Below are 15,019 nucleotides of genomic sequence, written 5' to 3' on the forward strand. Positions count from 1 at the left end.
TTAGAAAAAAATTAGATTTTCAATTTCACTGCATAATTCCCATAAATTCAGCAAAAACCATGTGGGGTCAAAATGCTAACTATACCCCTAAAAATATTCCTTGAGGGGTGTAGTTTGCAAGATGGGTCATTTTTGGATTTTTTTGCTGTTTGCTTCCGTCCAGGGCATTAATTCCAATAAGTTTAGTAAAGAAACTGTGGGGTCAAAATGCTAACTATACCCCTAGATAAATTTCTTGAGGGGTGTAGTTTCCAAAATGGGGTCACTTTTGGGGGCGTTTCCACTATTTTGGCACCACAAGACCTCTTCAAACCTGACATGGTGCCTAAAATATATTCTAAAAAAGGGCAGCCCCAAAATCAACTAGGTGCTCCTTTGCTTCTGAGGCTTGTGTCTCAGTCCAATGGCACACTAGAGCCACATGTCAGATATTTCTAAAAACTGCAGAACCTGGGCAATAAATATTGCGTTGCGTTTCTCTGGTAAAACCTTCTGTGTTAAAGAAAAAAGTGTATTACCAATGAATTTTGGCAAAAAAAATGAAAATTTTAAATTTCCCCATCTACTTTGCTTTAATTCCATGTTTTGAGGGGTCTAGTTTTTAAAATGGGGTGATATATGGGGACTTTCTAATATATAAGACCCTCAAAGCCACTTCAGAACTGAATCGGTCTCTCAAAAAATAGCCTTGTCTCTGAAAAATGTGAGAAATTGCTGCTAAAGTTCTAAGCCTTGTAACATCCTAGAAAAATAAAAGGACTTTTAAAAATTGATGCAAACATAAAGTAGACATACGGGAAATGTTAAGTATTTTGTGTGGTATTATTATCTGTCTTACAAGCAAATACATTTAAATTTAGAAAAATGCTAATTTTTGCAAATTTTCTCTGAATTTTGGGGTTTTTCACAAATAAACACTGAATATATTGACCATATTTTACCACTAACATAAAGTACATTGTGTCATGAGAAAACGATCTCAGAATCGCTTGGATACATAAAAGCATTCCAGAGTTATTACCACACAAAGTGACACGTCAGATTTGAAAAAAATCGTCTGTGTCCTTAAGGCCAAAACAGGCTGTGTCCTTAAGGGGTTAAAGGTTTACATAGCCTTTAAATTTGCAATAAATCAGCACTGTACTGCGTATTATAAAGTTTTCTACCTTTCTATATACTGACAGGCAGTGAACGTGTTACCGATGTGGGCTAGAGGATTGCAGCTATTTCATTTCTATTAATAAAGCAGAATGGTTATAGAATATTTGGCTTTGGTCCCTATCTTTTGATTGTTTCCCGTAATTTTATGTCTCTGCTTAAAAGGCAATGAAAGCTTTTTCATGTTATTCTTTGTTCCTCACCTTGCAGAATAGAGGCGTCTGCACCTGCATTGACCTCCTTTAGTCCTGGGCTACAAGGAGATTTTTCGTAGCGCAACTGATTGATTTTTACTATTGAGCTACAGCTTCAGTCCAAAGAAATACATTGTTTCATGCAACCTTGCGGACTGCAGCTGTCATCCGATAAAATCATTCAGTAGGACTGCAAAAAGTCTCCATGTAGTCCAGGTCTTATTCCACATACCCCACATTTAGTAGGGAATAAAATGAGTCTCTTATTATTATTGGTAATATTAGAATTCATTTAAAGGAAACTTGAATTTGCTCAGAAGTCACAACTGCTGCAAGCGTTGGGCATAGAAATGAATGAAGTGAATCTTTACTCCATTGATTTTACAAAAGTCAAATCAGCTGCAAATCTCCAATGTGATGAATTGAGCCAATAATTCCTATTTGGGCTGTCTGATATAGGGCAATGTGTGCCATGGGAGTGCATGGCTTTAGGAAATTCGAAAACCCCATCATTATACAGTCAATACATATACTGTATATATGTATTGACTGTATATATATATATATATATATATATATATATATGTATATATATATATATATATGTATATGTATATGGACGGCACCAGCACCAACATATTCAGTAGAGCCAATTGTGCATTCTATTGGGTGAATGGTGAAATATCCATGGAGTGCTGGTATTGTTATATTTATACTAGCTAAGCAGGGAAGTTTCAGTCATTTTTCTATATTTCCCTGGTGCCCTGTATGTTATTATGGGTTTATAGGTTTATTTCACAGATAAAGAAAGCAATTCTGATAATAACAATACATTTGGGTACTGCTATTTTGCCAATTCTGCTTCTCTGAATTTGCAAAGAAGCGAATTTACTAATATGTAATCATTGATTTTCTATGGTTTCTATAATCATATTTTTTAGTCTAACTTTGTCGGTTTATTTGCATAAGGGGTGTAGTTTTGATGTGACTCTACTAGTAGGAGGGGTCTAATGTGCTAAGCATTTTGAACCTATAGGCTCTTGAAATATGGTACTAACCAAAGTTGTAGCTACACTAATGTTAAAATAAAGAACTCTAAGGCTGGGTTCACACAACCTATTTTCAGGCGTAAACGAGGCGTATTATGCCTCGATTTACGCCTGAAAATAGGGCTACAATACGTCGGCAAACATCTGCCCATTCATTTGAATGGGTTTGCCGACGTACTGTGCAGATGACCTGTAATTTACGCGTCATCGTTTGACAGCTGTCAAACGACGACGCGTAAATTGACTGCCTCGGCAAAGAAGTGCAGGGCACTTCTTTGCTACGTAATTTGAGCCGTTCTTCATTGCACTCAATGAAGAGCAGCTCAAGATTTACGAGCGTCACAGACGCCTCGCATAATACGAGGAGGAGCATTTACGTGTGAAACGAGGCAGCTGTTTTCTCTTGAAAACAGTCTGTCTTTTCACACGTAAATGCCTGCTATCGTGTGCACATACCCTAATAGTCGTAGCAAGCTATGTACCCGGGTCATCAGGGCATGGTCATAAGAGTGGTGTACATAGAGAATGAAGGGGGGGGGCATTAGCAAAGATAAAATTAGGCTTCTGTCAGATGCTGCTTGACACCCCCACACTTCTAATGGCCGTGGACAAGAGGTCATGACTTGGGTATATTTGTACTACTACTTTGTTTGCTAAAATTGGGGCACCTGTAGAGAACACACATCCCTTGAAAAAGACGAAACTTGGAATTAAATCCCAAATTATATTAGAAAGTTACAACACTATTCATCATACAATAAAGATCTAACAATGCGGCGTACAAACTGTAGCAGTACCAGAGACTATCAACAGTTAATTGACATTTCACCCAATACTATACAAGGAATAAAAAGACACACCAGTGGATTGTTTAGACACAGTGCTAGAGATATTTATTATGTGAATGTCTATACATGAGCTCTTGCAGCATCCAACAATTATCCTTTAAATTGTCCTACGAATATATCCTCACCAAGGGGCCGACGTTTAATCTTATTGTCTTTTCCCTGATGGGGCAAACAGTTAAACCTGTCCGTTTTTATATCTAGATTTCAGTCTGTAACCCTGGTGTCAATTGAATATTGATTTTTAAATACGTTTTCTAAGTACCTGGCACTATGCCACAGCAGTGAAGTAGGTGAGGGGTGCACGTCTGATCAAAGCCACAGATCAGCTTATCCAGATTAACAAATCACCCCGGTTATGACAGGAATGGTCAGAGTATATGGACATAAATCAAAAGCATCGATGTCTTTAAAGACACATTACACAGCAGAAAAAGGAAGAAAGGTAGAATATATATTCACAATGAAGCAGACTGAACACATTTTATAACTTTGTCATTACTAAAGAGGCTGTCTGGCTTATAAAACACAATTTTGGAATAAGAATGAATAGAATAAGAATAAGGCCTCATGCACACGACCGTAGCTGTGTGCACGGCCCGTGATTACGGCACTAACAGGCCGCAGAGTGTCATTCGCGGGCCATTCGCACTCACGAAGCGTGCACAAACAAGATGTGCATTGAGTTTAATGAGCTCAGACCTCAAATGCGGCCTGTAAAATGACATGTCCTATTTTTTTGCGGTCCACATTGCGGGCAATGCACGGACCGTGGAAACCATGGTCATGTGCATTGACCCATAGGATATAATGTGCCCTATACTATCCACAATTGCGTATTGTATGCGGACGCAAATGCACGGTCGTGTGCATGGGGCCTAAAAGTTAATAGAGGTGGATCCCCTGTTCAGGACCCTCATCTATTGAGCAAAGCAGAATCAGTACCTAAGATATCCAAAGTTATAAGGAATATGGACCTGAACGTATGGCAGCTGTGGATGGAAAATATTTATTCTGTAGAATACGTAAAGACTATATATACTTTGGTAGTTTTTATATAAAATCAATGTTTTATTTGATTATAAATAACTTTTAAATAGATTTTTAATAAAACCTTTTTTTACTTTTTCAGACACAGCTTCTACGTATCCTCTATACATAGAAGCTGTATCTTGTCGTCAAAGCCGATTCTGTCAGGTCAGCTGGGCTGATGGCTCAGCAGAAAGGCGGTCCTGCGTATTACGATACTGCTTTGACGGCAAGATACAGGATACATAAAAGCTGTATCTGAAAAAGTAAAAAAAAAATATATATATATATATTTTTAAACGTTGCTTATAATCAAACAAAACATTGATTTCAATATAAATAAATAAATAAATTATAAAAATATACATAACCTTTAAAGTGTACCTATACTTTCATAAAACTTTTGACATCTCATAGTGACATGTCAGAAGTTTTGATCCGTGGGGGTCCCAACCAATTGCTAAAACGAAGCTCTCAGGTGAGAACTGAGCCGCTTTAGGGCATGCCCCCACGTGGCGGAATTCCTCCGCAACTGTCCGCATCAACGCCGCACCTAATCCGGGTTGCGGATTACGGCTGCGGATCTGCCCAAAATGTGCAGTAAATTGATGCGGACTAGCTGCTGCGGACTGCGAGAAAAGTGCTTCCCTTCTCTCTATCAGTGCAGGATAGAGAGAAGGGACAGCACTTTCCCTAGTGAAAGTAAACGACTTTCATACTTACCGGCCGTTGTCTTGGTGACGCGTCCCTCTTTCGGCATCCAGCCCTACCTCCCTGGATGACGCGGCAGTCCATGTGACCGCTGCAGCCTGTGATTGGCTGCAGCCGTCACTAAGACTGAAACGTCATCCTGGGAAGCCGGACTGGAGACAGAAGCAGGGAGTTCTCGGTAAGTATGAACTTCTATTTTTTTACAGGTTGCTGTATATTGGGATCGGTAGTCACTGTCCAGGGGGCAGAAACAGTTACTGCCGATCGCTTAACTCTTTCAGCACCCTGGACAGTGACTATTTACTGACGTCTCCTAGCAACGCTCCCGTAATTCCGGGAGCCCCATTGACTTCCTCAGTCTGGCTGTAGACCTAGAAATTCATAGGTCCAGCCAGAATGAAGAAATGTCATGGCAAAAAAGCAAGACGCATCCGCAGCACACATAACATGTGCATGACAGCTGCGGACTTCATTGCGGAATTTAGAATCTCCATTGAAGTCAATGGAGAAATTCCGCCATGAGTCCGCAACCAGTCCGCCACTGCTCCGCAACAGACAGAGCATGCTGCGGACACCAAATTCCGCTCCGCAGCCTATGCTCCGCAGCGGAATTTTACTCAACGTTTAAACGAACACTTCTAAATTAAAGTGGAAGTCAATGGAGAAACGGGTCCGCTGCGGATTAACGCTGCGGAGTGTCCGCAGCGGAATTCAAGTGAAATTCCGCCACGTGTGAACCCAGCCTTATACCTGCTCAACTCTGCTCAGCTTTACTCGGAAAGTGTTCGGACTCATAGACTTTCTATTGACCCCCACCGATCCCTATGACATGCCAAAAGTTTTTTGAAAGTATAGGAACACTTTAAATTAGCAGATTTCCTCCCTTTTCTACTTTCTATCTTTCCTTTTTTTCTTTCTTTCTCATTTCACTTTTCTGTTTCTTTTTTTTATATTTTTTTTATTTTGTTGATGTGTGTAAAGGAGATATATAATATTGTTTGACTAACTTGCTGTTTTCTGTATTGGTACTTTCATTTGGAAAATAAAAACATTAAAAAAAAAGTACCCTCTTCTTTTACCCAGAGTGGAGAGGAGCTACAAAAAGAAGCCGTGGCTCAGGAGGATCATGGATAGCCCATTCATGTGTAATGTGTAACATGTAATGCTTTCCGACCAGATTACAGCTGATTGCTCAGGGTCCTCGCAGCAGGACACCAAGTGGTTAGCTTTTCGTTAGGGGGCCCCTCTAACAAAAAGTTGTTGTCAAAAATTTAATATTTATATTATTTATAGATCACGCTCCTCCAGGTATAGTATACAGGAGCAAATTAAAAATACTACATCATCTTCCTAAAAGAGGTTTCCACCAAGATTAATTTTCCACATTGAGCAGAAGACCAAAGTGACCGCGCTGCCTCACAGATAGATCTATTTAAAACATTTTGGTTGTGAATAGTTCATCTCTAGCAACCAAACCATCAAACATAACTCTAATAATTGGCCTGAATCTGTTGTATATTTAAGTGATGCAAAATGGTTTGTTCTGTTTGTTCATATTAAAAATAACATATTGTACTTCATTGGATAAAGGACATGGAGCTCTTGGCAGTCTCCGTAACTCCCTTTTATCTCAATAGGTAAAGACAGAACATGTACGACCTGCCCTTTCCCAGCAAACAAAACTAACACCGAACTGTTATCGGTATTGATGGGGTTTCCATTAGTTAGACCCCCACATCAATGTTTTATTGATGCGTCTTAAAACATTTTAGTTGGAAAACCCCTTAAAGGGAATCTGTCTTATGACAGAAGCCATCAGGTAAAAAATGTCAACAGCTGCTAAAACACCACTTTAACAGTGCTTTGGAGTTCCTAAACCAGGGGTGCAGCTCGGGTCGGCTAACAGGGCATGTGCCCGTTTTGCTGGGTGTCATGGTGTGCCAACAAGCCACTCTACCAGAGCCAATATATTTAGATACAAGGATGAGGGCAGAGACAGAAACCTTTGTCCTGGGTGAAGGAAAGCCTAGCTACAGCTCTGTGCTCAACACTTTATAATTGAGGCGTCATGGATGTCGTTACGTGTTGCTTCTCGTCTAACCCTTAGTTTACATAACCTATGTGCATTGTTTAGAGGCACATAACAGAAGTTCAGATGGTATAGATAAAAATGGTCTGTCTCCATATGTACCAAAGCAAATGTGAGACTGATAGGGGCTACAAAAGCCATCTTAACAAAACTCAGCAACCCTTTTTTTAATCATAGTCATGCTATAGCATAACTGACATTAGTGGCTCCATCTTTGCTGTATAGCATCTTGAGACCATAATAATAACTTCATGGGGACGTCTGATAATATATGGCTAGAAAATGTGATGTCTGCATTGACCTTCAAATCTGTATGGCGACCAGAATGACTTAATTTGAATTTACTTCTGGAAACTATACGGCCTATAACATCATCTTATTCTTCACCTTATAATATTTCTTACAACAAGAAGTAAAATGAAAACTTACACTTGGTGACCACTCCTTCAAGTCTGATAATGTTCGGATGGTCAAACTGGCCCATGATGCTGGCTTCTCCTAGAAAGTCTCTCCTCTGCTTCTCAGCATACCCAACCTTCAGACTCTTTATAGCAACACAAATTTCTCTTTTACTGGGTAGTTTCAGGCGTCCACTGCAAACTTCTCCAAACTCCCCTGTTAAGACATGAAACAAATCATCTCTAACAATCATGTGGGCTGTTATATCAGCTCATATTCAAAAACATATTCTATACCTAATGCATATGTTGTATATCTACAAGGGGATTTTGTTCCGCATAATTCTATCTAAAACTCTGTCTATGCCGATAATAAGAATTCCCATAATCTCTTTTCTCTTCCATGATATACAGTGAAGGAAATAAGTATTTGATCCCTTGCTGATTTTGTAAGTTTGCCCACTGTCAAAGACATGAACAGTCTAGAATTTTTAGGCTAGGTTAATTTTACCAGTGAGAGATAGATTATATATAAAGAAAAAAAGAAAATCACATAGTCAAAATTATATATATTTATTTGCATTGTGCACAGAGAAATAAGTATTTGATCCCTTTGGCAAACAAGACTTAATACTTGGTGGCAAAACCCTTGTTGGCAAGCACAGCAGTCAGACGTTTTTTGTAGTTGATGATGAGGTTTGCACACATGTTAGATGGAATTTTGGCCCACTCCTCTTTGCAGATCATCTGTAAATCATTAAGATTTCGAGGCTGTCGCTTGGCAAATCGAATCTTCAGCTCCCTCCATAAGTTTTCGATGGGATTAAGGTCTGGAGACTGGCTAGCCCACTCCACGACCTTAATGTGCTTCTTTTTGAGCCACTCCTTTGTTGCCTTGGCTGTATGTTTCGGGTCATTGTCGTGCTGGAAGACCCAGCCACGAGCCATTTTTAATGTCCTGGTGGAGGGAAGGAGGTTGTCACTTAGGATTTGACGGTACATGGCTCCATCCATTCTCCCATTGATGCGGTGAAGTAGTCCTGTGCCCTTAGCAGAGAAACACCCCCAAAACATAATGTTTCCACCTCCATGCTTGACAGTGGGGATGGTGTTCTTTGGGTCATAGGCAGCATTTCTCTTCCTCCAAACACGGCGAGTTGAGTTAATGCCAAAGAGCCCAATTTTAGTCTCAACTGACCACAGCACCTTCTCCCAATTACTCTCAGAATCATCCAGATGTTCATTTGCAAACTTCAGACGGGCCTGTACATGTGCCTTCTTGAGCAGGGGGACCTTGCGGGCACTGCAGGATTTTAATCCATTACGGCGTAATGTGTTACCAATGGTTTTCTTGGTGACTGTGGTCCCAGCTGCCTTGAGATCATTAACAAGTTCCCCCCCCGTGTAGTTTTTGGCTGAGCTCTCACCTTCCTCAGGATCAAGGATACCCCACGAGGTGAGATTTTGCATGGAGCCCCAGATCGATGTCGATTGACAGTCATTTTGTATGTCTTCCATTTTCTTACTATTGCACCAACAGTTGTCTCCTTCTCACCCAGCGTCTTACTTATGGTTTTGTAGCCCATTCCAGCCTTGTGCAGGTCTATGATCTTGTCCCTGACATCCTTAGAAAGCTCTTTGATCTTGCCCATGTTGTAGAGGTTAGAGTCAGACTGATTAATTGAGTCTGTGGACAGGAGTCTTTTATACAGGTGATCATTTAAGACAGCTGCCTTTAATGTAGGCACCAAGTTGATTTGGAGCGTGTAACTGGTCTGGAGGAGGCTGAACTCTTAATGGTTGGTAGGGGATCAAATACTTATTTCTCTGTGCACAATGCAAATATATATATATCATTTTGACAATGTGATTTTCTGTTTTTGTTTTTTTTTTATATATAATCTATCTCTCACTGGTAAAATTAACCTAGCCTAAAAATTCTAGACTGTTCATGACTTTGACAGTGGGCAAACTTACAAAATCAGCAAGGGATCAAATACTTATTTCCTTCACTGTAGATGTAGCGGAGACCTGTCATCACTAAACTAAATCTTGTATGAACAATTGTCTCTTTTGAGTAATATCAGTATGTTTGATAGTAATACAATTCTGTTACAGAAATATACTCAGCAGAACTTTATATGTGACCATGGAATGGACCAGGATAACCTAGGGCTTAGGTCACAGTTTGGGGGAGAAGTTTATAGTACTGTATATCTGGTCATTATATCTTAGAAATAAGGTAGCATATGTGGGCATATATTTGTTCAGGTCCTGAAGAGCAGTATAATCACCAGTGGCGGAACTACCGCTGTATTAGGCATAGCTGCTGCTACAGGGCCCGCAGTATGAGGGGGCCCGTGCTGCCAGGCACATAAAAATGTATGTGCCGGGCAGGGTGACACGGTCCTGCTTATGCCCGGTGGCATCGCTAGCACTGGGCATCCGGGTCCCCGAGCGACTGCTAGATTCAATTGTATTTGCATCCTTAGGTGCTCCCTGCTCTGCCATTTACTAGACTACAGGCAATGGCGGATTATCATATGGCGTTTTGGGCGGCCGCCCGGAGCCCGAGGCTCCCGGGGGGCCCATGGCCACACAAAGTACATTGTAATTTTGTTGCGTTTTTGCAGTGATTTTTCCGCGAATCATCGCGCCAAAAACTGTGACGAAACTGCATTGTGTATGTCCTGCAAAATGACCTTTAGACATAACGTCACCTGACCTAATCTCTGAAGTTCTTACTACTGCTAAGAGACCTGCTGGTCACATGACCGCAGGACCTTGAGCAGCAGCAAGACTCCACAGAGAAGACTAAGGTGAGCTGCTATGTAAGTATAAGGGGATTGATTTGTTTAAGGGGTCTGTATTTAGGGGGACTGTATTTAGGAGGTTTGGTGTCTGTATTAGTTTAAGGGGGTCTGTATTTAGGGGGTCTGGTTTGGGGTCTTTATCAGTTTAAGGAGTTTAGGGTCTGTATATTTAGGGGTCTGTGTTAGTTTAAGGGGTCTGGGGATGGTATTTAGGGGGTCTGTATTAGTTTGAGGTTTGGGGTCTATATTTTTGGGGTCTGGTCTGGGGTCTGTATTAGTTTATGGGGTCTATTTAGGGGGCCTGTTCTAGGGTCTGTATTAGTTTAGGGGTCTTTATTTAGGGGTCTGTATTTAGGGTGTCTGGTCTGGGGTCTGTATTCGTTTATAGGGTCTATTTAGGGGGCCTGTTCTAGGGTCTGTATTAGTTTAGGTGTCTTTATTTAGGGGTCTGTATTTAGGGGTCTGGGGTGTGTATTACTTAAGGGGTTCAGGTCCGGGGTATGTATTTAGGGGGTTCTGTATTAGCTTGAGGTCTGGTGTCTGTATTTAGGGGGTCTGGTCTGGGGTCTGTATTTTATGGGTCTGCTCTGGGGTCTGTATTTAGGGGTCTGGTCTGGGGTCTGTATTAGTTTATGGGGTCTGTATTTAGGGGTCTGTATTAGTTTAGGGATCTTTATTTAGGGGTCTGTATTAGTTTAGGCGGTCTTTTCTGGAGTTTGTATTAAGGCAGTCAGGTCGGGAGTCATTATTAGTTTAGGGGGTCAGGTCTGGGGTTTATTTAGGGGTTTGGTCTGAGGTCTGTATTTATTTAGGGTGCTTGTTCTGGGGTCTGTATTTGTGTAGGCGAGTCTGGTCTGGAGACTGCAATTGTTTAGAATGTCCTGGGTCTGTATGTATTCTATGATCTAGTCTGGGGTCCAAATGTATTACTCTGAGTAAAAGGGGTTGTCCAGGCACATCGATAGCTCATCAGTGAAAAAAATGGTTCATGCCCGGACAACTCCTTTAATGTATGGGCCTGGACCTTGGTGTCTAAATTTGTGTGTTTCTATAGAGGCTGGAAATGGCTGCAGAAGCGAGGAGCAAAGATGTCTCATCAGGAGAAGTCGCCATAACGGTCTGTGTCAGATGGAGAAGAAAAGAAAATGGCTCCCATCAGAGAAGATGTCACTTGTGAGTCACTGGATCTATAGGGGATCTGTCACCTCTTCTGAAATGTCTGTTGCAGGTAATCCTTGTATTCTACATATCTCTGTGTACCCAAGACTAATAGACAAATGCGTGTTACCATTCCCATTGTCAAGAGGAAGTGTCTCTACACAATGTGATACTGTCAGCGATAGTTGGAGACTGTCAGTATGTAGGGACACAGCCCTTTGACAAGGGGAATCATAACAACCATCTGTTAATGCACGCACAGAAAGGTAGTGTTGACTATAGACACGGCAGAGCAGCGGTGGGACAGGGGGGCCCAAGTTTGTGGAACAGCCCAGGGCCTATGGTCTACTTAATCCACCACTGGCTACGGGCCATGTTAGGCCTGCAGTCTATAAGGTACTGGGACAGAATCATGTCACTGGATCACGCGAGCTCACACAAGGGTCCAGTCTTGTCATCTTATGGGCCGTTGAGGAGGCTGTGGGGGGGGGGGGTGTGGCACTATCTACAACGGGGGATATGATGCTAGGTGCTAGGTGAGTATGTGTTTTTTTTATTTGTTTGGGGGTAACTATCTAAATGGATGGGCTGTGTGGCAATATCTACAAGGGAGGGGCTGTGTGACACTATCTACAAGGGGGCTATGTGGCAAAATTTACAATGGGGGTCTGGGGGCACTATCTACAAGGGGTGGGCTGTGTGGCAATATCTACAAGAGTGGGGCTGTGTGGCACTATCTATAAGGGTGGGGCAGTGTGGCACTATCTATAGGGGGTGGCACTATCTTCAAGGTGCCTGCGTGTGGTTTTTTTATCTGTTTGGGGGCACTATCTACAAGGGGTGGGCTGTGTGGCAATATCTACAAGAGTGGGGCTGTGTGGCACTATCTACAAGGGTGGGACTGTGTGGCACTATCTACAAGGGGCTGTGTGGCACTATTTACAATGAGAGTCTGTGTGGCCCTATCTACAAGGGGGGCTGTGGGCCACTATCTACAAAGAGGGCTGAGTGGCACTATCTACAAGGCGGCTGCGTGTGGCACAATCTACAAGGGGACTGTGTGGCACTATCTGCAAGGGGTGTGTGTGGCACTATTGACAGGGGGTGTGTGACACTTTTAAAAAGGGGGTGTATGGAACTATCTGCAGGGGGTGCGGCACTATCTACAGGGGGTGTGTGGCACTATCGACAGGAGGGGTGTATGCAACTATCTACAGGGGGTGTGGCACTATCTACAAGGGGGTGTGTGTGGCACTATCTACAGAAGGGCTGTGTGTTGCACTAACTACAGAAGGACTGTGTGTGGCACTAACTACCGGGGGCGTGGCACTTTCTACAGGAGGCTGTGGGATCATTATTAATGGGATCTCATAAAATAGGGGAGGGGAAGCCTAGCTGTATTTTTACATTGAATAAAAAATTGATAGCTGTTCATTGTCGGGAGGGCGGGGGTTGTCGGGGTGGGGGGGCTTTGTCATCAACATATGAGAACATTTTATTACTTATAGATAAATACTATAACTGGAAAAGGAAGTCATTATACAGCATATAATAAATATGTTAGAAATAGGACCAGCTCATGGTATGTGTGGGCCCTTGGGTGTCAGAGTTACAGGGTGCCTCAGTCTACCTCACCTTCAGATGTCAATCATAGAGCATTTTACCATGAAACCTCCAAATGAGTGGGCCATATCTGTACTATATGTATAATATTATATTGTACCTAGAGTTGTATCAATAGCACTCTCTTAAATGTGGAATTTTCCTAATCTAGATCTTATGCATAACACAAATCTTGCAATGCCCTCTGAGATAATCTGTGGACAAACACTTGAACAGGTGGGCACAATGGGCCACCATTTTTCCTTGACTCCTAATGCCGAAACAATCTTCTGGTCACATAAGTTTCACTCTCTAACTCCTGCAGAAATACGTATTTTCTTCTCTTAAAATGATGTGCACCGTTAGTGTACAAACCTGCCTACACTGGAGTACACCGAGTTCAAGAGGGCAAGTTTCCTGCTTTTAGCTTTACTATATAGAATTTAGAATCTGAGCCATTCAAATGTTATTAAGGAGCTTTTAGTATCAAAGTCACGGAGTTGGGACTTGTTCTTTTCCCACTTCAATGAGAAGAAACATCTTGGTAGTGAATGGGTAATGGACAGAGCAGCATTAATCAGGACTGTACTCTCTACAAAGGTACTTAAGATCCTTCTATGGGAAGAAGAAACTAATGTGATTGGGGATGTTGCTGATCAAAAGCCCACTCTGAGGAGTGATGATGTGGAGGAGAAAGCTTCTAAACTAGAGGATCTATAATGGAAAAAGAGGATTTTGAGATCGAAAATGCTGTGTATTAAAATACTATTAAGGATTAAAAGATTATATAAACAGAAGACATACATGAAAGATAGATAGATAGATAGATAGATAGATAGATAGATAGATAGATAGATAGATAGATAGATAGATAGATAGATAGATAGATAGATGATAGAGTGTTCCAAAGAGAGCAGCACCATATATTGGCAATTGCATGGGTGCACCACGCATCTGGTTACAGAACTCAAACCCTCTCAATATAGTCCGATATAATAGGCAGCACTCCAGGCAAAGTTTGTTCACTATTGTATACTGGATTGCTGCCTATTATATCGGAATAGATAGATAGATAGATAGATAGATAGATAGATAGATAGATAGATAGATAGATAGATAGATAGATAGATAGATAGATAGATAGATAGATAGATAGATAGATAGATAGATAGATAGATAGATAGATAGATAGATATGGATAACCATAACCCATATTTTCCAATAAAGACTGCAGTTTTTATTTGCATTTATATAAGAAAGAATCTATATATTATTCCAGATACCATTTGCTAGGTTGCGAGATTGATGACCCTGAAGCTACGACATTTCACTAGCTGCCTTTAAGTATTACAGAAGCCATGCACTTACCTGCACCTATCACCCGCTCAATACGGATATTGGAGACATCAATCTCTTTAGCAAAGTCCCGCACTGCTTGGTTGGGATCCTCATATGTGTGTGGGTGGATATAGGTTCTACTCCCAGGCAGCTTCACTAGCAACACAAAAACATATAGGTTAAACAAAACCTACACATTCTTCTTCTATATAGGCAGTAGAACACCTGGGCAATGCCCTTATTTGAATTGGACATTGTCGTGATCAGTAGTTTGCAATAGAAAAAGGGATACTTTCTGTCATGACAATTTAACCACAACATCTTGTAACATTTATCCATAAGACATCACAAATATTGCTACGTTGTCTCAGAACGAGTCTTTAATACAAACTGTTATTAAACCGGACAAATATAATAACAGAGGACATTAGACATGTGAATGGAGGTGCATTGGTTAGTGAGCCTGACGTAAAGTATTTTATTGACAGATGAAGCTTTGTTTAACATCCCTCCATTGAAGTGTCAGCCCAGGCCTCTATCATCCACACTGGGCATTTATGCAAGCAATCCAATTACTCTTATGACAAAGGTTCATATCCCACTTCTGCTCGAACCCTGGTCTTATCTAACCGCGC

At 41.3% G+C, this 15,019-nt stretch overlaps 1 protein-coding gene across 4 annotated transcripts in view; it reads right to left on the reverse strand.

The window, feature by feature from the left end:
- The window catches only part of LOC142759217 (ephrin type-A receptor 3-like), a 228,025-nt gene that overhangs the window by 40,435 nt on the left and 172,571 nt on the right, over positions 1 to 15,019 (reverse strand). For all 4 annotated transcript variants that reach the window (XM_075861172.1, XM_075861173.1, XM_075861171.1 and 1 more), the window contains 2 exons: positions 14,415 to 14,540; positions 7,505 to 7,690 (listed from right to left, as the gene is read on the reverse strand). In XM_075861172.1, coding sequence (XP_075717287.1) covers positions 7,505 to 7,690; positions 14,415 to 14,540 — 312 coding nt within the window. The remainder of the gene's footprint in view (positions 1 to 7,504; positions 7,691 to 14,414; positions 14,541 to 15,019) is intronic.

The sequence above is a fragment of the Rhinoderma darwinii genome, chromosome 4, assembly GCF_050947455.1.
Source record: "Rhinoderma darwinii isolate aRhiDar2 chromosome 4, aRhiDar2.hap1, whole genome shotgun sequence".
NCBI lineage: Eukaryota > Metazoa > Chordata > Amphibia > Anura > Rhinodermatidae > Rhinoderma > Rhinoderma darwinii.